The sequence below is a fragment of the Cupressus sempervirens genome, chromosome 5, assembly GCF_028749045.1.
Source record: "Cupressus sempervirens isolate cs-2001-9-10 chromosome 5, ASM2874904v1, whole genome shotgun sequence".
In the NCBI taxonomy this organism is placed as follows: Eukaryota; Viridiplantae; Streptophyta; class Pinopsida; order Cupressales; family Cupressaceae; genus Cupressus; species Cupressus sempervirens.
Genome location: NC_143122.1, coordinates 365971531 through 365994664, shown reverse-complemented (window position 1 = coordinate 365994664; position 23134 = coordinate 365971531). Strand labels below are relative to the sequence as shown.

The 23134-nt window shown below is 35.1% G+C and overlaps 1 protein-coding gene across 1 annotated transcript; it reads right to left on the bottom strand.

The window, feature by feature from the left end:
* Positions 1-15055: 15055 nt before the first annotated feature.
* LOC149556258 (Tetratricopeptide repeat (TPR)-like superfamily protein) lies at positions 15056-17023 on the bottom strand. Its single transcript, XM_089830465.1, has one exon. It carries the CDS (start codon positions 17004-17006, stop codon positions 15084-15086), a length of 1923 nt encoding a protein of 640 aa, XP_089686591.1. The 5' UTR covers positions 17007-17023; the 3' UTR covers positions 15056-15083.
* Positions 17024-23134: the final 6111 nt, after the last annotated feature.

The following is a 23134-nucleotide window of genomic DNA, read 5'->3' as shown; positions in this document are numbered from 1 at the left end:
AGTGTTGTTTGTAATGTTATCACTGAAACAATGAGGGAAGGTAAAAAAGAATTCAAGTGGACACATGGAGTTGATAAGAGTTTTGAGACTTTGAAACAAAAGGTTGTTGAATTACCTATATTGGCTTTACCTGATTTCAACAAAATATTTCAAGTTAAATGTGATGCAAGTGGTAATGCAATAGGAGTTGTATTAAGTCAAGAAGGTAAACCTGTTGCTTTCTTTAGTGAAAAGTTGAATAATGTTAAAAGGAAGTATTTTGTGTATGATCAAGAATTTTATGCTATTGTCCAAGCATTGAAGAAGTGGAAACATTATTTGATTCCTAAAGAGTTTGTACTGTATACTAATGATAAAGCTTTACAATACTTGGGAAGTCAACATAAATTGAATCAAAGACATATGAAGTGGATTGAGTACTTGCAAAGTTTCACATTTGTTATTAAGCATAAGAGTGGAGTTACTAACAGACTTGTTGATGCATTGAGTAGAAGATGTTCCTTGCTGACTAAAATGAAGGTTGAAGTTCTTGGTTTTGATGAAATGAAAGAGTTGGATGATGTTGATCCTAATTTTTCTGAGGCATGGAGAGAGTGTAAAGCACCAAATCTGACAAATCACATAAGTATGATAAATATTTCATTCAAGAAGGTATGTTGTTCAAAGGTATTCAGTTGTGTATTCCTAGAAGTTCTATGAGGTTGAATCTGATTAAGGAAAAGCATAGTGGTGGATTAGTTGGACATTTTGGAATTGATAAGACAATGATTTTGCTAAAAGAGAAGTATTATTGGCCACAAATGTATAAGGATGTTCAGAAATTTGTAAAGATTTGTGGAGTTTTTCAAGTGGCAAAAGGGGTGAGTCAAAATACTAGTTTGTATACAACTATTACTGTTCCTAAGAAACCTTGGACTGACATTAGTATGGATTTTGCTCTTGGATTTCGTAAGATAGTGAAAGAGTATGATTCCATATTTTTTGTAGTGGACAAATTTTCTAAGATGGCTCATTTCATACCATGTAAGAAGACATCAGAAGCTGAGCATGTTGTTGAACTTTTCTTTAAAGAGATTGTGAGATTGCATGGATTACCAAGAAGTATTATTTATGATAGAGATAGTAAGTTTGTTGGTTATTTTTGGAAGACTTTGTGAAAGAAGATGGGTGCTGAGCTAAAGTTTAGTTTTACATTCCATCCACAGACAGAGGTTGTGAATAGAAGCTTGGGTAATTTACTGAGATGTTTAGTTGGTAATAAGCCAAGTAATTGGGAGATGATATTGGCACAAGCTGAATTTGCATATAACAATTCTATGAATAGGAGTACAGGGAAGACACCTTTTAAGATTGTTACTGGAATGCATCCTAGAGGTATATCAGATTTGAGAGATGTTGCTAGTGAAGAAAAGAGAAGTGTTGTAGGAGAAGAATTTTTTGATTTTATGGAGTCTTTGCATAAGGAAGTGAAGTTGAGGTTGGAACAAAGTAATCAAAAGTATAAGGAGAATGTTGATCAATCTAGAAGACATCATGATTTTCAAGTTGGTGATGAGGTGATGGTTCATCTGATGAAAGGAAGATTCCCAGTTGGAACACATAGTAAGCTGAAGATGAAGAAAGTTGGACCTTGTAAGATCTTGAAGAAGTTTGGCAGTAATGCTTATGAAGTTGAGTTACTTGATGACATGAATATATCTCGTATATTAAATATTGTTGATTTGTACAAGTATCATGAGTCAAATGATGAAATGGATGTACCTAATGATTATCTTAAGAAGCAGATTGAAGAAGTTGAACAGATTTTGGATCAAAGAGTTGGCAAGAGTACAAGAGGAAAAGATTAATTATGAGTATTTGGTGAAATGGAAGAATAGAACAATTGAAGATGCTACATGGATTTCTCAATCTGAGTTGGATTCAACTCGGGTTGTGACACTAGCATGATTCAGGAGAATCATTTCTCCAACCCTAGTTGTCTAGTGCAAGAGCATCCTAGGTTTCCTTGTAATCTTGCACTTCTATTATTTCTGCCTTTGGGTGTCGAGTTCCTATTGGTGCCGAGTGATCCTTTGGATGTTGAGTTCCTATTGATGTCAAGTGATCCTTTGGGTGTCGAGTTCCTGTTGGTGTTAAGTGATCCTTTGGGTTTCGAGCTTGTGTAGGTGTCGAGTGCCAATTTCTGTGAAGTCTTCATTTGTCGAGTTATCTGTGTTTGGTTCCATTTTGGGCCAACTTTGTTGGCATTTAATTTTACCATAGTAGTTAATATCTATTATGGGCCGACTTGTGGCTTCTCTATGTTCTAGAATGTTTTGTAAGCCCTTTTGGCAAGTATATATATAAAATGCTTAGGCTTAGAGTTAGAAAAGTTTTAAGGGAGAAGAAGTTTTTGGAGAGAGATTGTAGAGCAGAACTGAAAGTGTGCATTTACAGTTGGATCTTTGAATGTGAATGTATTTGTAATTGGCCATAACTTAGAAGGCCTTACAACTGGGCATGTAGGTTGAATATTTGAAGAATCAATAAAATTATTTCACTCTTCTTCCTCATTTGGTTGTTGTTCCTTGTGTTTGCTTCCATTGTGTTAAATCTTGCAGGGTGGTTTGGATAGTTGGGTGAGCCTTTGACCCTAGTTATTCACCCTTTGCCTGCGTCAAAATAGATAAGGATTGTGAAAAATACAAGGCATAAATTATGGCACTGAGAAAATATCTCAAGAAAGAAAATAATTAGCTAAATTTGAAGTTTAGGAATTGAAATCTTAGATGCAATTACAAGTAGTGAAATATTTCAACATTTCAAAATTAGTATTGGATTTAATGAGATACTATAAAAATGTGACAAATTAGTTCATTTAAATCAATAACTAATAATTCAAAAGAAAATGGCTTTATAAATTCAAGAGTAGAATATATATTAGGCAACTAGAGATAGAAGGAAGATGTCATTTCTTCTCAAGTGCACAAATGGAGTAGGAGATCCAAAAAAGAATTCAAGAGGACAAGTACACGATACCACATTCAATTATTCATTTTTTTTGTTTTTATTCTATTGCAATAAATTTAATCATAAGGAAATGAATTATCAAAGAGTTCTTGCAAGAAGGACTAACTCTATTCGTAGAATTTTTTTGTACTTTTTTCCAATTTTAATATAATACATCGTAAGTATAATAACTTTGAGCATATTGTGAGAAATTATTAAATTAATTTTGTGAGTCCTCCCTATTTGTACAAAAAAAATGGAAACCACACATTAAATTAGAAGAGTGAAGAAGACGAGTTTCATAAAAAGAAGCTAGGACAAAGATTTTATTTATTTTTTAAAGTATGGTTGCACTATCTATAGATCATTGATAGAAGATGTTCAAATCACATGAATAGAGATGAGAAAATTTACGAACTTAAAAAATTGGTAGAGGATCTATGACACTTGGTAAGACCTCAATTGCTAAGATTATCAATAAGGGTGTTCTAAGGCTTCTTGTAGAAAGACCAAAACATATGATGTCTTCAATGATATCCAATATCATATTTCATGAATCACAATTATACATTGTTGAAAAAACTAAAATTAAATGCTAGGAAATAAGCTTTTATAGACTACGCTACAAAAGAAACTACATATATATGCTTTGTTGTAATATAGGACTATAATGTTCTCCTTGCATGTACCTAGTTGTGCTACAATCAAGGCATTAATATATTAGTCCCTATGAGATTTGAACCAGTGACCTCTCTTTCAAAACTACAAGTTATCATTTAGTAGGCCAACTTAGGTTGTTAACCTCTATCTCAATTGTCAATACCCCTAATACTTAGTTGTCAATAACCTTAGGACTTGGCATGATTAGAATGCAATTCTCTCTTCTCAATCCTTGTCTTTTTCAATAGTAAGAGATTTCACCATAAAGGATAAATAAAAGAATGGGTGCAAATTGTGACATGCTAAATAATGTAAATGTAGGGAAAAAAAAGTGAAATTTGAGTCAAAATTACAACCATATTTAGGTTCTAGTTTTCAACTTTTTTGGACTAATAAGTCAAAATGGCATGGAGACCTAATTTATGAAAATTAACATTATTTTGAAAGAAAATTTGATTTATTTCTCCCTTTTAATAGTGATAGTGAAAATTTTCAAAATGCAAACTCCTCATGTTGCATTCTCTCCAACATCTACCAAGATGAGGTAGGCTCTAGCAACACAGTTCTTTTTGGAGGACTTGTCTAGTTTGCAATAGGATGCTCCAGTTACACCTACTACTATATCTAGTTGTTTCTCAAACCTCCATGTCCTGATGGGAAATTTTTGGATTTAAGTGGGTGTGTTGGGTGCTACTCCACCTCTAGGTGATTTAGAGGTGGTTTTTTTCTCAACATCATCGGTGGAAGGGTTTATTGTTAGAGTGATACTCACTAGGCATTCTTCTTAGAGACTTGTACTAGGTCTACTAAAAACATGAATGAGTGTCACCTAAATCCCCCCTCTATTGATAGAAGAATTGTTTCTCATGTAGGAAAAACAATTGTAATTTCTACTCTTCTTTGTCCCTTGGAGGAGAAATCTTGACCCCTTGCCTATGTCAAGACATCCCTCATGGTGGTGTGTGGTCCAGATGTGGTAGAAAATGTAAATTTCTACAAACATTGAGGGTCAATTTGTAGGTTTGTTGGTATATGGCCTTCTCTTCTGGACCTATGTTGCTAAAATACAAATTCATAAAGACTCTTGATCCTTGGTATATCAAGTTTCTGCCTTGTGCAAAGTAGTTAATACTCTTTTTACTTCTTCTAGAGAATAGGATTTAGTGTTAATTAGTAAAGTCATCAATTTGGGGAACCTCTCTCTCTCTCTCTCTCTCTCTCTCTCTCTCTCTCTCTCTCTCTCTCTCTCTCTCTCTCTCTATAAAAAATCCTAGAAAACTTCCTTATAATCCTCTTACTAAACCACTTAGTATGCATCTAGTGTGGGTTCAACTTCCTTATATTCCTCTTCACTTTTGGGAGAACTATTGTTTTGAGGCTATTGTCAATTATATTGGCCATGTCATAAGGTGGATGAGACTATGATAACTATAAATCTCTCTATCTTTGCATGATTTTTTTTGAACATTGATATCCACACACCTCTCCTTAGAGATGTGGTTCTTATAGTGAGGGATAGGCCATGGGCTCAAGTGGTGGATTATGACATCCCTTTTTCTTGTCTCTTGTGTTTCTTTGCTAGTCACTTGGTAACACATTGCAATCATTTGTGACATAAAGGCACTATTGCTTGGTGGAAAAGACACTTGCAAAAGAAATTTGGTTGTCCCAAATTTTGATTCTTCCTTTGATGAACAATTGTAAGGTGATGATGTGGATGAAGCTCCTATTGCAAATCTAGGTGATGCTCCTTTTGTAGGTTGGGTTGTCCATGAGAATACACAATTTTTCTCCTACTGGCATAACCCCCTCTAGTTGTGATGATCCTTCTTCACTTGTTACTTTCTCTCTACCCTAATCTCTAGCTAACAATATACAGCTTTCTCAACACATTGACAACTGTGTTGACAATTATCCAAATAGTTTCATTATCTACTTCCCCTTGTGGTGGGGATTCTAGGGATATCGCCTGGACAATTGTCTAAATGTACAAAAAAATAGCTCATTAAAATTGCATTCTTCTCCTCAAGTGGTGAGTGGGTTATCCTCCCATTGTTGAGGACTATTATCTTTTATTGCATCATGTATATATTTCTTATTTTGTATTTGCCAACACCTTTACTTTTAATACATTGTCACCGGCTCATTGATATACTCAACTTGAAATTTCCACCACCCCTACTAAGGTTTTGTTGTTCTCTTAGAAATGTTTGAGTTGTGATTGGGTAATTTTCAAAACCCTTATTAGGCCAATTTTAATTTTAAAAAAATGTTAATTTTAAAAAAATGTTAATTTTTAAAAAATAACATCTTTTTTTAACAAAAATTATCTCCAAATTATTTTAGATTACATTGGAAATAAATGTATATCCACTTTCAAAATGAATATTCAAATTGATTTTTTATAATTTCTAGCAACCACAATATTTTAAAAAATGGATATTTAAGAAACTCTTAATATTTTAAAGGGATTTATATATGTTTGAATATAATTTTAATATGTAATTATCATTACTTTTTTTGCAATATTAGGTTTTAATTCTTGACATAATTATTAAATAAATCCACATCTATTAAACCAATTATCTTAGATGCATTACACCCTAAACTTCAATGACTGGAGACTTTAAAAAACTATTTCTTTACAAAATTATATTAGCTAAAAAATAATTATAATAATTTTTTAGTAACTGTGGGGAAAAATCCATAAGTAATTATTTACTTTTTTTTAAATAGTAAAAATGTGCATCATATTTACTAACACCTTATTATATGTATACTAGAAAATAAATCTTTGCCAATCTTTTAAAATAAAATAAACCTTTTTTTTCAAAGCTTAAACCTGGGAAAATTAGATATCAAAAGAATAATTGGTTTGAAAGTTAGAAATATTTTTCAATGAGACATGAGAATTTTATTTTCCTTAAAAGAAGTTAAAATAATGCCTTGTTGAAATATGGCAAGAGCCTACAACACAACGGTAACTTGTGAGCCTCTCATGTGGGAGTCTTGGGTTTGAAACTAATCAAGCTTAACACATAAAAATAATAATAATAACGAATCTAGGCTTCGGCCCATATTCGCAACAAATTAATTTGATATAACTTATAAACCACTTTTGAATTTGTTACTTTCCTTACACTTATTTTATTTCATATTGTGTGGACAACTAACAAATTAAATTTTTCACTTAAAATTGCTTGAGTTTATTCTTTTAACATTTTCATTCACTTAGAAGTATTCTTTGGCCCATCATGATATATTATTTAATATTTTCATTACCGCTTAAGAATATTGTGTAGCTCATCGTGATTTGCACTCACCCACATACTCCAATGAATATACTTATGCTAAGGGTAGTTACATAAGTTGACCAAGAGGTAACAAATTTAACCCCACAAGTCTTAAATAGTGTTATTTTGTTTTCTATGGGAATAACTTATTTTTTATCAAAACTACCAACTTCAATTAGATCCCATTATGACAAGTTTCAGAATGGCCAAATATGTTGCACAAGTTCTACAATACTGGAATGTTTCTTCCACTTTTTATGTCTTTTACTTGAGATGTTACTTCGATAATTCTCATAACAAGTTCATCTCTCAAACAAATTGCTACATGTGTTTGAATCAATTTTTTCTGCTACTATTTTGGTCGAATGGTGGGGGTTCTTGGATGTAGTGCTTACAACCAAGTTTACCTCGTCTTGAGGCTTCTTCAGTTAGGTTCTATGGTTACTACACTTTTAATGGGGAGGTATTCTTGACAATATTGGGGGTAGGGCTTCTGGTAGAACAATGTCTACTAGGAACCCTTCTTAGAGATGCGATTGGAATTATTGTTGTTTGTGGAAGGAGTTTTCTTGTATTGAAAAATTGTGCCTTCAAAGGAGAGAGCTCGACCTGTTCCTTGTGCCAAGACATCCCCTATTGTGTGTAGTTTGGATGTTGTGCAAAATATGAATTTCTACAAATGTTGCAGGTTGATTTATAGATTCGTTAGGTTATGCACCTCTCTTATAGATCTCCATTGTTGGATAATGGATTCATGAAGACTCTTAGTCCCTAGTAAAAGTGAGCATTTCCCTTGTGTAAAGGGGTTTTTATTGTTGTTGGAATTTGGTGCTAAGAAATCTATGGGTTTGGGGAAACCTCTCTCAGCCAAACCCTGGGCAATTTCCTTTGTACATGCATTATGAGTTTGACTCCCCAATCTTCCCCTTCACTTTTGGGAGAGCTCTTATTTTGAGGTTATTACCAATTCTATTGGTTATTTCATAAAGACGGATGAGACTACAATTGTTATGGGTATTTCAACCTTTATATATTTTTTGGAAAATACTGATATCTTCTCACCTCTCTATGGTGATGTGGTTCTTATGTTAGGGGATAGGCCATAGAGTCAAGTTGTCGATTACAATGGCAAAAAATTACTTCATCAAACTCACATTCTTCTATACATAAGGTGAGTGAGTTGCCCTCCCATTCCTAAGGAGGGCTACTAGGTTATGTGCTAGAGTACAGTTTCAATTTTGCCAACACCTTTACTATTAGTGTGTTGTGATCAATCATGCTTATGTGTGCAATGGGTACTCCAAAGAGGTGTGAATCAATTAAGGGCAATTTTTCTCTATGAGTTCAAGTGGTAGGCAATTAAATAGAACATCAATTTTGTTTGTGTAGCAAACTTTCCTCTCTCTCTCTCTCTCTCTCTCTCTCTCTCTCTCTCTCTCGCACACACTTTGATTTGACTTGGTTGTTTGTGGTTAATGTGTAAATGAAGTGAACTTCGTACATAGAAAAATAGTGAGAATTACTTACAAGAGGATTAAAAACTAGTATTGCATATATACCTTTCCATAACCCTTGTTAAATACATAATTATGATATTGCTTAAAAGATATAGTTAGTAATTTATATTATTTAACATAATATTATAATAAGATGATATAATAATAATAAATTGCACCAATTAAGATTATTTTTTTTATTAACGCTATCATAATTAACTTTAAATATAATTACTACATTATTTTATTTTTTAAACACAAAATATAAGTTACATTAAATATTTGATCATTTTGATAAAATAAAATTGAAAGAATAGACTAGCATTGCTATAGTGTGTGCCTAAATAAAATTGAAAGAAAAACTACATTGCTATGTTGTATGCCTATATATTATAATTCAAATTTAAGTCCAACTCTTATTTTATTTGATTGGACTTGTGTCTTTTTATCAAATTTTTTTGTTTATGTTGTATTATTTTCAGTTTATTAATGTAAAGTTAAATGCAGAGGACAATCTCACTATCTATTGTAAAAGTATATTTATAATTAATATATTTCTTCTTCTTGTATCTAATGATGGATCACATAGTGTGATCCCAAATGTTTCTTATTAAGAAAACAGGTTTTGAAGTGGCCTTGAAACCTTGTACAAAAAATCTAGAGATTAAGCATTAAAGACACAACAAAACAACCAGAAAACCAAAAAGACACAAAAAAGACCTAGGGGGAGGGGGAGGAACAGTCGGGCATTAACCCATTCTCTTTATCATCTCAGCTGCTTGTTCCTCCAGCTCGTCCATCTTCTCAGCAGCATCTTTGATCTGTTTAATTTCAGAAGAGGCCCCGACAAACATTTTCTTTGTAGTGGCCCTGGTCCTTCCCATACCTTATTTCTTCTCAACTGCAGGTCCAAAGTCATCAGCGACTGTGGCAATGGTTTTCTCTGGCGGACTGCCCTCCATCTTAGTGATCAGAAGCCTTATATGTCCATTGGAGGCTTTGAGGATTTTATAGCTCTGTTCAGCTATACTCCTGAGGATACATTCAATACCATTGACTTTGTTTTCCAGCTTCATCCCCTGGGCTTCCAGTCTATAGAAGATGGCCAAATTAATCAAGGAGCCAGTGGGAGTGTTATCCAACTTAGCAGCATCCTGGTTCTTGTTCTCACCAGCCCGCTCCTCAACACTCGTCACCTTGCCCTTCAGGTCCAGAATGTGATGAAATATCCATTTTATTGACCTAAAGTTATCAAGAAATATCTTATTATACATGTATTTACTTATTATAATGTAAATATTCTGTGATGGAGAGAAGCCTCGGAATAACTATTATTTCAGTGGGCACATTCTCAGTCTCATGCTTATGGTCTGATAAGTTTATAATTTTATTAAAAATCAATTGACTAAATATAGAATTTTCTAAAACAACTACATCACTAAATTACATTTAATATTCTAAAATAATTATATTATTTCATTTCAATAAGATATATATCTTTATATATATTATATAATATAAAAAATTCTTAAATAATATCTCATATCAAACCCCATTTCAGAAAGGGGCCATCAAAGATAATATCACTGGCTCCTCTTCGCCCCAACCAATCTTCTAATAAGATATCTTGGGGACATTTTTCAAATTGGTGGTGGAGACGCTGCTGCGGATTCTACCGGTGAGTGAAGAATTATTTATTGAATTTTTAGGTAGCTGTTTGTCCATGTTGTGACAGATTATCTGTGGTCAAGGAACTTTTATTTATTTCTTGCATAGTTTCATCAGAAACGTGGTGAGCACCTCTTTTAACCTTACATTTAACTGTACTTTTAACACTTCCATTAAATCAGAAGCACAATTTCAAGATTCTGGTCATGTGGGCATTCTCATATTGGATTCCTCAAGCTTAATTTCCATGGTGTTTTGCGAGGAAATCCAGATATGGCAGGCATTGTCACTAGGGATGAATATAGCTGTTTTGTCAAAGTGGCCCTCCCTTTTCCATCTAATACTGTGGCAAAACAGGAAGCAGCGGTTGATGGAATAGTTTTGGCTTCATCATGAGTTGCGAACATTTTGGAAAATCTGCATTTCTTGGATGAAAATCCCATCCCACCATCAATAGAATAGTTTTGGCTTCATCATGAGTTGTGAACATTTGGGAAAATCTGCATTTCTTGGATGAAAATCCCATCCCACCATCGAGGGGGTTGTGGCTTTGAGAAAAACATTTGATGGCTTATTTACTCAATGATATTGTAAGTTGAACACATTGCTGATTTCTTAACCAACTTGGAAGTTGATCAGGAGCCTTTTTTGACACTCTAAAGTGATTGGTTGGAGCTTGAATGGTTTGGATAAATATCTTTCTGACTTTTGACCCCAAGAGCTGATTGGCGTAATATTTTGCCCCATGGTAGGCTTGTTGGGGCATGAAAATATTACTAAGTGACATTCGCTTGCTTTTCCTATATGTCAATTGGCTTTGTGTTTGGTGTGAGTTTTGGTAGCTGTAGGAGCTATCATTCTTACCTCCTTTTTTTGTCTATCAGAAATTGTTCTCTCTCAGTGTTGATGCTGTATTTGCTCATTAGTCTGTGACTGCAGAAGTTTTCTACACTGGAGGGTTGTTTCATACTCTTTATCCCATCTTCTGTATTGTTCCTTTAAGGCACTGTAGAGTGTTAATCCCCAGCTCTCGGCTCTTTCAGTAACTGCCATAATTTAATGTGCTACAGCGTTTTTTGTTAATGGAACGACATATTTCCTTCATGGCTGCCATCGATTCATGTGTAAGAAACTGCCGTCAATTCACAAAAAGTCTTCATTATCTCAGTCCCATTATTTATGAAGACCTTGTGTTATCAAGCATCTTACTTCTGGGCACCATCAGTTATTCAGGCAAGTATATTGGTTCATTCAGTTGATTGTTGAAGATTTAATGTGTTGTGGCTGCTGAATCAGCCTCGTCTATGCTATGTCTCATTATGGTAGCTGTAGACTTATGTGGCTGTCGAAGTGTTCTTCTGAACAGTTTTATCTGTGGAAACATCCGATCCTTTGTGTCAGGTATTAAGTCGGCAATGTAGAGCTCAGAAAATGGAACGGCTCATATTAGTGTGTGGTCATTGATTGGGCACTGAAAGTTGCTGTGGGCAGGATGTCTGATAGTGTGTTGGTGACTTTGACTAGGAATGATTATTCTGCGGCATTGTCTTGTTCTCTGCGATGCTTATTCCTGAAGGGTGTTCTTGTGTGTACCATTAACTGTTAAAGGCTGTAGCATTTCGTATGGAAGATCACTGTTCTTTTGCAGAGTATATGATTATTACAGTTGATGGAGATAGGGAGATAGTGGAAACACTATTGTTTCTGGATGTAATATTCATTCAGTGTGTAGCTGTGAAAGCTATTATTTGATTTCATTCCAAGGAGATTTCTGTGTGGCTGGCTTCAAGTAGGAGGGTTGTCCCAAGGTATCTCTGGTGTTCTTGTGGTTTTGATTTATCTGTTATTTGTTTTCATGCAATTCTGGTTCAAAAATTAACAGATGGTGCCTTAATTGTAAATGATGTGAGTTCATGTTGATAACATGTTTCCCTTTCAAGTTTCTTTATTCAAATTTCTCTGTGTGCTTGGTGAAGTTGTGTTGTGGGGGCTTGTTGCTCAATAATGGCTATTATAAGGTGGAGCCTTTGCAGTTTTGGCACTCCAGTGCTCTTCATTTCTCTATCAGTTTTAGGGTATCAGTGTTGATAGCGTCATTACCACACAGTACATTGATTTGGACTGAAAAGAGGGTCAGCGAAAATACAGAGAATTTTTTAAGTGGGTGAAGAAACAAGCTGAGTCAGTGGCAACTCATAATCATTGCATATCAAATTAGTGGTTTGGAGGGAGCAAGCTATAATTACTCAATGTGCTTTGCGAGAGATGGAGGGACTATCCTGGGTTGACACTATTGATATGAATTCCACCGACCTGCCATTAACCAAATCCATTCTGTGAAAAGCACAGTCAATGACGGTAATATTTGTATTAGCCTGTGGGGAGACTATTTATCTACTGGCTTCATATTACAGGGGTGACTTTACCTGGTGGCTTCAACTAAGTTGAAAAACAGTCAAGAAATCCAATGGCCAGCCAGCCAGCCAGCCCTCAATGGTCATCCAGCCTTCTCTAATGCCGGGAAAGAATATTATAATCATTGTGGTTAGCCTAGTGGTGGAGAACTCGTACTCTTGAAAGAGAGGTCACAAGTTCAAATCCAACTGGGGGGGTAGGGTATGTACACCTCGTTTGTAATGCAGTTAGGTACCTCCCGAAAAGGAGTACAAGGAAGTCCCATATCACTGTCACCATATGTCAACCCAAAAACTATGGCTGGTGTCATGAACTATAAAAGCCCCTTTCCTTTCCTTTATTCCTCACTCAGCCCCAACTCGTGTGGCAGACCTTGTTCTGGGTCTGTTACACACTAGGATGGATATCTTAAATACATTCATCTAAAATGTAAGGAACTTATATTTCATCTGCAATATCAATTTCAATAGGCAATTTGTGTTTGACGTCTCTCGACACCTGTTAGATAGAGATATTTAAGTATCTCATAAGCTAAATTACCGAGTTTCTGTACAGATGTAAACACAAAAGGGTGTAGTAAATGCTAACATGTAAATGACTGTTACATTTAAGTATAACTCCTCCTTGCTGCCATTATACTTACATCTATCAACATAGTTATCTAAAGCAAAAAAGTAGAGGTATCCCAATAACTTTCCTATCAAGTTGATTTCAAAGACGAGGTACTCAAAATTTTGTGACTCCTCAATTTAATCCTGCCCATTCTCCAACATGCTGCTTTGGCAGGTCAAAAGCAAATAGGCTAGGCTGAAACATGCCTATGGTAATTATCTATTTGTGCAGTATCAGCACAAAGTCTGTTTCTGCAACCTTAAAATTAAACTCCCACAAATTTGGCTAGAAACCACCTCAAGCTCATCCTTACTCCGTTTCCCATTCTTTTTATGAAATCACCAAGAAAATGTTTCTCAGTACTAAGTTTCCTAGTTCTAATAATACCTTTAAAGCAATAAGCATAAATGTGTATATGCAATGTGCATGATCTAAACTCAGGGAAAAACTTGACAAAGCTTGTCAAATTAACCAATTCATCCCAATATGGTGTAGCAACATCAGTCACAACAGATATGAATTTCCAATTCTCTTCCCCTCTATGCCAAGCTGCTTTTACATTCCTCTTTGCTTCCAAAAAAGTTTAGGATGGTTTGCAGCCTATATATGAATTTAACCCTCCAAGTGGTTCAGGCAGATGTCTGATTCCACAAAGAAACAACCAATTTCACCTACAGTTGTCACCCTTGACGCTTGGCTCCATGTGAAGCATAACCTACAAAAATTCTATGCAACATAATATCAGATAAAGAAGCGGGTGTAGCCTAAGTGGAAACCCTAGAGACCCAATTTTAAATGACTTACATTATCAAGAGTTGCATTTGAAACATTGTGAAAGACTGGCAAAACAGGTCTATACACTAAGAAAATGGATACAATCCCCGTAAGCATTTTGGTGACCTCTAATGATGAATAATAACTTCTAAGCAATAAACCAGTGAAAGCTTGAAACTCAAACCTGGAGTTGCAGTGATCAATGGTAACTCTTAACAGCGCATATTTCACTTAGGCACTATAAAAGTGTACAGATAAAAACACATAAGATCAACATATATTAAATTATTATGGCAGCATTACCAAGAGAAAGAATCTAAACGAGCAACAGACGGTCAGAATTAACCAATAATAATCCTGGTTACACTATATGATAGAAAAAACATGACTTAGGCTAGAGCTGATTTAATAGGGAAGATATTTTATAGATTACAGGGCTGCAGAACAAAAACAAGAAGATATTTTAGTTGTTGACAACCCTACCCCTTCTATTTACAGTAGTAAATGGTTCACATATGGAACGCTAACGTGTCCTCCACTACAACAGGCTATAAATTGACAATTCACTACTGATGCAAATAAGAGCAAGAAAAGTAAAGTGCATTTGTAATAATACAACTATGATACCAAGGTTCCTGGACAGCCAATAATATTAAATCCAGCATCTTATGTGTGTCATTTGGGAATATTTCATCATAATAGGTCCCTATTTAAGTTGAACCACTGTTAACCTAGAAGACAAACATAGAACATCAGAATTGAAGACAGAACTCACACCAAACTTGATAAAAAAAGGCATGGTTACTGCTCCTATTCTTACAAGATCCAGTTCATAATTTTGAGTGTAGAAATCTGAAATAGTCCTTCACAAATTAAATCACTGTGAGTACAAAGTTCCCACGTGATGTCAGCATGCCTCATCAGCCCAAAAATGGTGATACAAGAAAGAATTGTTCAATAAATTGCAAATCTAGTGTTCAAAACTATAAATCCTTTTAGTATTCATCAGAGAATAAATCAACCTTGACAAACAAATTACAATTCATGTGCTTTACTGCGGGATTAATTTAATTAACAAAAAATTTAAAATACATGATAGAAATAAACCCACTTGATAAAAAAAATTGAACTAATCCCCTAGAGTCGTACTTGATTAAAAAAAAATCGAATTAATCCCCTAGAGTCGTGTACAAGACAAATCAAAATCCTCTGGAGCAATTTGCACAATCCAAGAACTGAGAGTTCTCTTGGTCTCAACATTGTTCACAAATGCCAATTCATACATACTACAAATATTTAAAACAACATTCTCATTCAATGTAAGAACAGGCACCCTCTCAAGTGCATTCTCTAGCACTTTAATGGATCCAAGCAAATCTCTAGAATACATCAGACAGAGAGCCTTGTTATTAGTTGCTACAACATCACCTGGATCTCGATCCAACACTTCTTCATACTCTCTCACCGCTGCTGTATAATCCTTTTCAACCAAATACTGAAGAGCTTTATTACGACGTATCATACTTAATAGCACTTCGGAGCTTGATGAAAACGGCACCTGACCTTTGTCCACAATAGCCTCAATTCTAGAAAACGTAGTTTTGGCACCATTCAAATCACCCATCTGCAGCTGGAGATAGCCAACCCTTGAGAGCAAGAAGGGATCCAACGGTTTTATCTTGAGCAGTCTCTCAAACCACTTCATGCTTGTCACGTAATCTTTCTGACTCAGGTGATGCCTCAGAATTGAGTTTATAACAAGTTCTTCTCTCCGCTGCCACCGTCTAAGACTTGTTCCCAGAGCGCAAATATTTAACTTAACTTGAGTCCTGGACCCTGTGGATGCGTTGCCTGACACAAACTCACCAAAATCATCATCAAAACTATTCGAATGATGTTCACGAAAACTTCGACCGCTACCATGTCTCACAGGCATTCCATCTATCAGATTCCTAGCACCAGTACCCACATGGCTGGGCTCGTCCAATTTGAGCGACTCAAAATCAGAAACAACTTGGCTGCCAGTCAGTTGCTGCTGGATTGGTGAAGCACCAATAAAATCCAAACCACCCGAAGCCACACCCATCTGCTTAATTGGAGAACCGGGAACAAAATCCAAGCCCCCTGAAGACCCACTCTCATTTATCCCCACTGGATTCACAACCACAGCCCCCTGATTCTCTGCAGACGATGATGTGAAGGGGAAAGGCACGGAAGATGAATTGCTTCTCTGCTCAGCTTCCAAAATTTCAGATCCCTTTTCTATGGTTTCCGTTCCTCTTCCTAGGGTTTCTAGGGTTTCATCGCCCTTTTCTAGTTCTTCAGTGACTTCTTTTACGGTTTCCGAGCCTGGCCCAAGTGAAACTTCGTTTGACAATCCGACCGTATGGTTATCCATTTCTATCTTAGATTTTATCACAGCGATCTTATTTTCAACAAATTCAAGCAACCCATATAAACGATCTATTGTGTCCTGCCTGCGAGCGAGCCTGTGGGGCATCTCAGCGTGCAGCCACCTCAACGAAAAAGGAATCATGGAGCCAAACATACCCTGATAAAAAGAGCCATGGGATTCATACCTGTACTTAGGATCCTCAAAATTTCCCAGAGTGTCCAATTCTTCGGCAGCTTCTCCATACCTTCTGAGCTTGGCGAGAGCAAGTACATTGTAGGCCATGAATGTCAGATGCTCGTGGGGCTTCTGCAGGAGACACAGCTTGCGCGCCTGTGTAACCTTCTCCAGAATTGCCCGCCATGTGCCCTGGCGAGCAAGCTCTTTGAGAGATGAAATGTCGTAACAGAAATCGTTCAGAGATGAATAGCTTGGCGCGTTGAGGAGTGGATCCATTACCTTGCTGCTCTCCATAAGGAAATCTTCTTTGAGAGCTTTTATCAAATAGGTTTTCTGGTCTGTATTTTCCACGAAGAAAATTGTCCACGTCCTCCAAGGAAAGAGGGTTACTGGTCCTCCTTCGACGATTTGCTGAATGTAAAGAAAGCCGTTTATTGTTGTCCAAATCCCAGTCATCACGCTTTGCTCTGCCTTCTTTCTGAAAATTAATGGTATTTTCTTATAACTCAATAATTTTTTAATGGTCATAATTGCAGTGAAGGCTTGTGGATTAACATTTCCACATCAGTTTTTATTTTTTAATAGGAGATTTCCTCTAACTCTAATACTAGTGTAATGTATTGTGAATGATTGGTGAATTACGTTTATTTCATTACAATAGTTATTTAGTTTTTTTTTGTTAGAATAGTTTAATTGGTGGTTTAAATTAGTAAATAACCTATTGTATTGATTTGCCCCTCTCTCCCCTCGCCACTTTGCCACACCTCACCCCATCCCATCTCCTTTCAGTACCATTCCATATTGACACTCTTTTACAACTTTCACGTGTTTCTTTAGGTTCTTCCTAATACCTCACAACAATTCCGACTATATTATATTTGGTATGTGCGAGTTAGATATGGCAATCTTCCAATCATTGATTTATTATATCTGATCTAAAGTACATCTAGTGAGTCACATGTAGAATACAATTTGCAACTTATAATCATAAATGTTTCTACTAGTTTACAATTCTCCATACCAAACTTTTTCCACATATCCTTAAGGTACTTAGTTTGAGATTTAACAAATTCATCCTTAGTCTGAGCCATTTGCAAGCCTAGGAAATATTAATTTCCTCTATCATTGGCATTTCAAATTCACCTTTCATCTCATCATCAAATTTGTTACTCATTTCATCATTACCACCAAATATGATATCATCAAGAAAAACTTCAATCATCAAGATACCATTAGAATTAGTCCTTATGTGCATATTATTGTTCACACTACCTTCTTGAATCCAAGATGTAAAATATACTTTTCCACTCTAGCATACCATGTCCTTGGTGTTTGCTTTAATCCATGTAGTGTTTTCTTCAATTTGCATATCATGTCTTCTTAATCAGTGAATGGAAAACCATCTAGTTGTTCTATGTAGTCTTCCTCTTCAAGCTCGTCACTTAAGAATGCATATTTGGCATCCATCTGATAAACCTTAAAGTCTTTATGTGTTGCATAAGATTAAAAAAAGATCTAACTGCTTCACGTCTAGCCACAGGAGTAAATATTTCATCAAAATCAAAACCTTCATGTTGTGAATAGCCTTTACAAACCACTCTGGCTTTATTTCTTACAACTTCACCTTGCTTGTTCATTTTATTCCTGAATACTCATTTAGTTTCTATAACATTCTTGTTCCTAGGCCTTAGAACCAATTCCCGGGTGTTCTTCTTAATTTGATCCAATTCTTCCTGCATTTGTTTAATCCAAGGAAGAAAGACTCATCTTTGCAAGCTTCATTAGTAGTCTTAGGTTCTACTTGTGAAATCAAACACAATTATATTTCTCATTTTAGCTCTTGTCATAACACCTTTGTTAGCATCGCCAATTATATAATCTTTTGAATGATTTAATGTTACATACCTTGGAGTTCTAAGTGTTTCCTTTGGCTCTTCAACACATACTTGAATCCCATTATCAATCTCAAAGAACTACTCTAGTTATTGTTCCTGGTTTGGATTTTGATTTTGACTTGTAGATGCCTAATATGCATATGCCTAATTACCTTTATTATCTGAATCATAATTATATACTTCTTCCTATATCTAAAATCTCTCATTAATCTTCGCATTAGTGTTGTCAATCATCTTTTTGAGATTATAACATCTATATGTCTTGCTCTTAGTAGAGTAACCAAGAAATATCCCTCCATCACTTCTAAGATCAAATTTCCATAGCTCATCATCTCTCCTAATATAGTATTTACTACATGATTGAAATATAATTCATATGAAGTCTTGCTAGTACCATGCGTAATATGAACTCTATTCAAAGTATAGACTAAAGTAGTAACTTCTTCTCTCCAATGTACTTGTGCAACATTTCTCTCTAGCATCATTGTCCTTGCAATGTCAAGAATAGATATGTTCCTTATCTTTGCCACTCCATTCTGTTGTGGAGTTCTAGGTGTAGAAGTATGCTTGTCAATTATATGCACCTCACATAATACATTAAACTTATCTGATATAAATTCACCACCTTTATCTGATCTCCAATATTTTATCTCCAAACGTAATTTAATCTCAAACTTTTCTTTGTAAATCTTGAACTTATCAAATACCTCAGACTTCTTAAGAAATGTAACACACGTCATCCTAGATTAATCATCAACCAAAAGTGTAAAGTACTACTCACCATAGTATGACCTTGTCTTTGTTAGACCACAAAGATTTGTATGTACTAGATCCAATCTTCCTTTAGAAGTGTAAGTCTTTCATTGAAAATTATTCCTTATCTACTTTCCCATAAAACATTATTTGCACATCACGTTAGTAGGATTTATTATCTTGCCTAAATCTCTAACTGCATTAGCAGTGTTGATCTTAACTATGTTATCAAAGTTCACGTGACAAAACAGCTTATTCCATAGTCAATTGTCATCTATCTTTGCCAAAAAATAACTTACTTGTAAAGGATTCAACTAAAATACATTACCTCTTGTCTTTATACGTGATGCAATCAAGTTTCTTGATTGATATTTGATTGTGCATTTTCCATCTCTGAATTTGTCATCTATTTTCGCCAAAAAATGACTTACTTGTGAACGATTCAACTAAAATACATTACCTCTTGTCTTTGTACGTGATGCGATCAGGTTTCTTGATTGATATTTGATTCTGCATTTTCCATCTCTAAATTGTAGATGATATCCCTTATCAATAAGCTACCCAACACTCAAAAATGTATGTTTTAGTCCATCAACAAACAATTTAACATCATCAAAATTAGTCTTACCATCAAGGGTTGTTGGCCCTCTTCCTTTGATCCAACAAGATGTATTATCTTCAAACCTAACAACAGCACCACCATACTTATTACACTGAACAAACTTATCTTTGCCACTTGTCATATGATGAGAACATCCATTATTTATGATCCATTGAGAATTTTTTTCTACGTGTAAAGCCAAAGCTCTCTCTTCATTCACAAGATTTCCATCTTTCATAGCAACAAAAAAAAAATCATCTTCACTTTTTTCGATTTCATATCAAATCCATCCTTACTGGCATAATAGCATTCCTTGGGATATTTTGACTGGTATGGTTTAGCCTTATACTTAGGCACTCTTGCGAGACATATAGAAGCAACTTATCTTGTTACATGAAAAACATATCAATGATAACGTTCCTTCATACTTTCCCTTACCTATGTGTTCTCTCTTAGCAACAAAAGCTTCAAGTTCATCTAATTTTCTTTCTTCCTCCTCTATCTTTGCACAATCGTCAAGTAGTCAACATAATCCCCAAATTGTCTATGACTACTTGTATTGGTGCTTGCACTTTTTGTTAGTACTCTTTTATCCTTATGAACACTAAAATGCATAATCAACTTTAAATAAAGAATCTTGTAACTAAAAGTTTCAAAAACAATTAACTTACCAATTAAAGTTTCTCTTGTAAAATTATGTGTGAGAGGTAGAATCTCTTCAATCACCAAGACTTTGTTGTCATAAGATGGTGTCAAGGAACTTAAATTTTTTGCATTGATCTCATCTTCTAGGATAACTCCTCCTAAATTCCTAATTCTAGTAACAACCTTTGTTATCCTCTAAACATATGGTATGATTGTCTCATCCTCTTAAATCTTCATGCTCTCCAACTATGCTTTCCAAGTTTGCAACCTAACTTGCCTAGTATATTTTCTCCTTCATAAAGAGCTTCCAATTTTTCTAGATCGCATGTGCAGAATCAATTTCCTTGTCTTCTATAAACTTTTCCCCTGATAAAGCATTGATTAAGACCTTTGTAGCCACCATATTACAAGTAAAGTTCTTCCTTTCTTCCTCAATATTGAATCCCAACTCATCTCCAGTCTTGATGTCTTCTTGATTCTTCATAATCAATAGTATTCAATCCTCAAACAGATAAAATAATTTCTCATCGCATTCTTCCAATTGTTATAGTTCACACCATAAAATTTAGGATTATCCTTCTAACTCCCCATACTAGATATTCTCAAGTTATTAAGCTCTCTTCTTAAAGAGGACTACAAGCTAATACTAATTGTTAGAAGTAACACTCCTCACAACACAAATGAGAGGGTGGCGGGTTGGGGTATCAGTTGTGTGCACTATTCATGAAATTTAAAGACCTCAACCAAATCATTAATGAAAGATATAGCAATGCAAAGTAATATGAACAAGATATATCCAACACTATAAACCACAAGATTAAGCCTCAAACCAATTATTGCATTAACAATAAAGGAAAAACTAATTACATAATGAACTTTGAAACAACTCTTATGTGACTCCAAAAAAATAGTTTGACAAGTCATCAATCCATTGTCACAATGTCTAAATAGCAAATTAAAACAGGACTCATGTCAAAAGGAGAAGATTATTTTTTCAATCCCCTTTATATCTTTGATGTTTTAATTTGTTATGTAGCCACTGCCGTCAACTTCAAGCTCAATTTAATGCTCCAAGTAAAACTCTAAAAATGAACCAATAGTCTTTCTAAACTCTAATGCCTATGGACCTTTTGGCACATGTCAAAATTAAAATCATGTTAAATACATGTATCTTAAATCATTAAACTCAAAAGAGGAAAACATTAAGTCTTTACACTAAGTCACCTAAGTTACAGTGGAAAACGTGCCCACAACTTAAAATAATTTGATTATCAATTGTATAAAAGGACTCTCCACAACATAAAGTAACCTGGGTTTCGGTTGTATAAAAGGGGGTGCCCAATATTTTATTCATGAAGCTAAATAGGCAGTTCTCGTTCCCTGAAACATGCATTATTATACTATTCCCTACAATATTTAGATTTGTGATTCAAGAATACCAATTCAAGCGGCTTCTTTTTGAACGTGACATTCAATTTATTCCTAAGCGCCTGTTTGTTTGCACGAATTGAACTAGAATTGGAATTTAATAATTCTTAAAATTTATAATTCTCAGTTTGAGTGCACCAAATAAAAATTGGAAATTAGAATTTGTATTCCCATTTTGGATCCCAAGTGAAAATTTGATATTCCACCGCAAGAAGTAGAATCAGAATCGACAATTCCAATTCCCATTTCCCTTGAACCATATTTCAGGTCCGATGTAGTTTTTCCCTCGTAGACGGAGAAGACTCAAAGCCGCATTACAAAGCAGATATGTGTTATGGAAGGCTACTCGGCTGATTGATCGCTATGATCTTTACGCGAGGGGCAAATGTGGATCGATGGAATGCCCATCTGGGGTGTTCTGTGGATGTCTTCGTGGATGTTGATTTGGCTTGGATGTCAAATTGTGCATTGAGATCCAATCATTTTAGTTGGGGTTGAGTGATATGGGCCTCCCGCGTGTTTGGAGATGGATCGCAGAACCCAATCTGGCAATGATATGGATTGGATTTCTGGTTTGACTGAGCTTTATGCTGCTTCATATGCATCGCAACAAATCTTGCATTTTCAAGCAGCAGTTCCCACCTTCTCTCTTGTATTTCCTCTGCTCTTCCAAAAATGAAACAGACCCAAAACATCTGCATCATGATCTGTAGAGATATCATGACATCCTGAAGCTGTCTTACAATACCATACAATGAAGAAATACTTGCGGTTGTTATTTTGGTGCACAAATGAGTTTTGGGCTTTTGTATATGAATACTTAAAATACGGATAACTTTGCACAAGCTCGGAGTCACGGTGTAATTAGAGAAGACATGTGAGATGAAAAGTTTTGTATAGATTGAACATTCCATGGATTCGTTTTCGTGGGGCTGTGAAAAGTTGAAACTTTTAACTTACATGATGTCCATATCGCTCATGCCACTGTTGAACCAGTTGTTCCCATTTTGTTCTCATTTTCCTAGGGATCATGTCTTTGAATATGCTAGTAATTCTTGAAATTTTCATCGGTGGAGACGTCTAAGAAACAAAAAATTCTGCCTTCTTAATATTCTAGTTTTGTACCACCAAACTCAGGAAAAACATAATCAAATTCCGAATTTATTCAAAGTCCGAGCGAACTAAACAGGTCCAAACATATTCGGAAGACCCAAATCCAACAAAATCTGGATTTGAGACCAATGCTACATTTGCAAATTCCAACCACCAAAAGGACCCTGTGTATAGTGAAATCAAACCTAGAATTTGGTGGCCACTCCTACCTGTTATATCAA

Coding starts and splice junctions, on each gene's coding strand:
- LOC149556258 (XM_089830465.1), bottom strand. CDS start 17,006: ATGACCATTAAAAAATTATTGAGTTATAAGAAAATACCATTAATTTTC.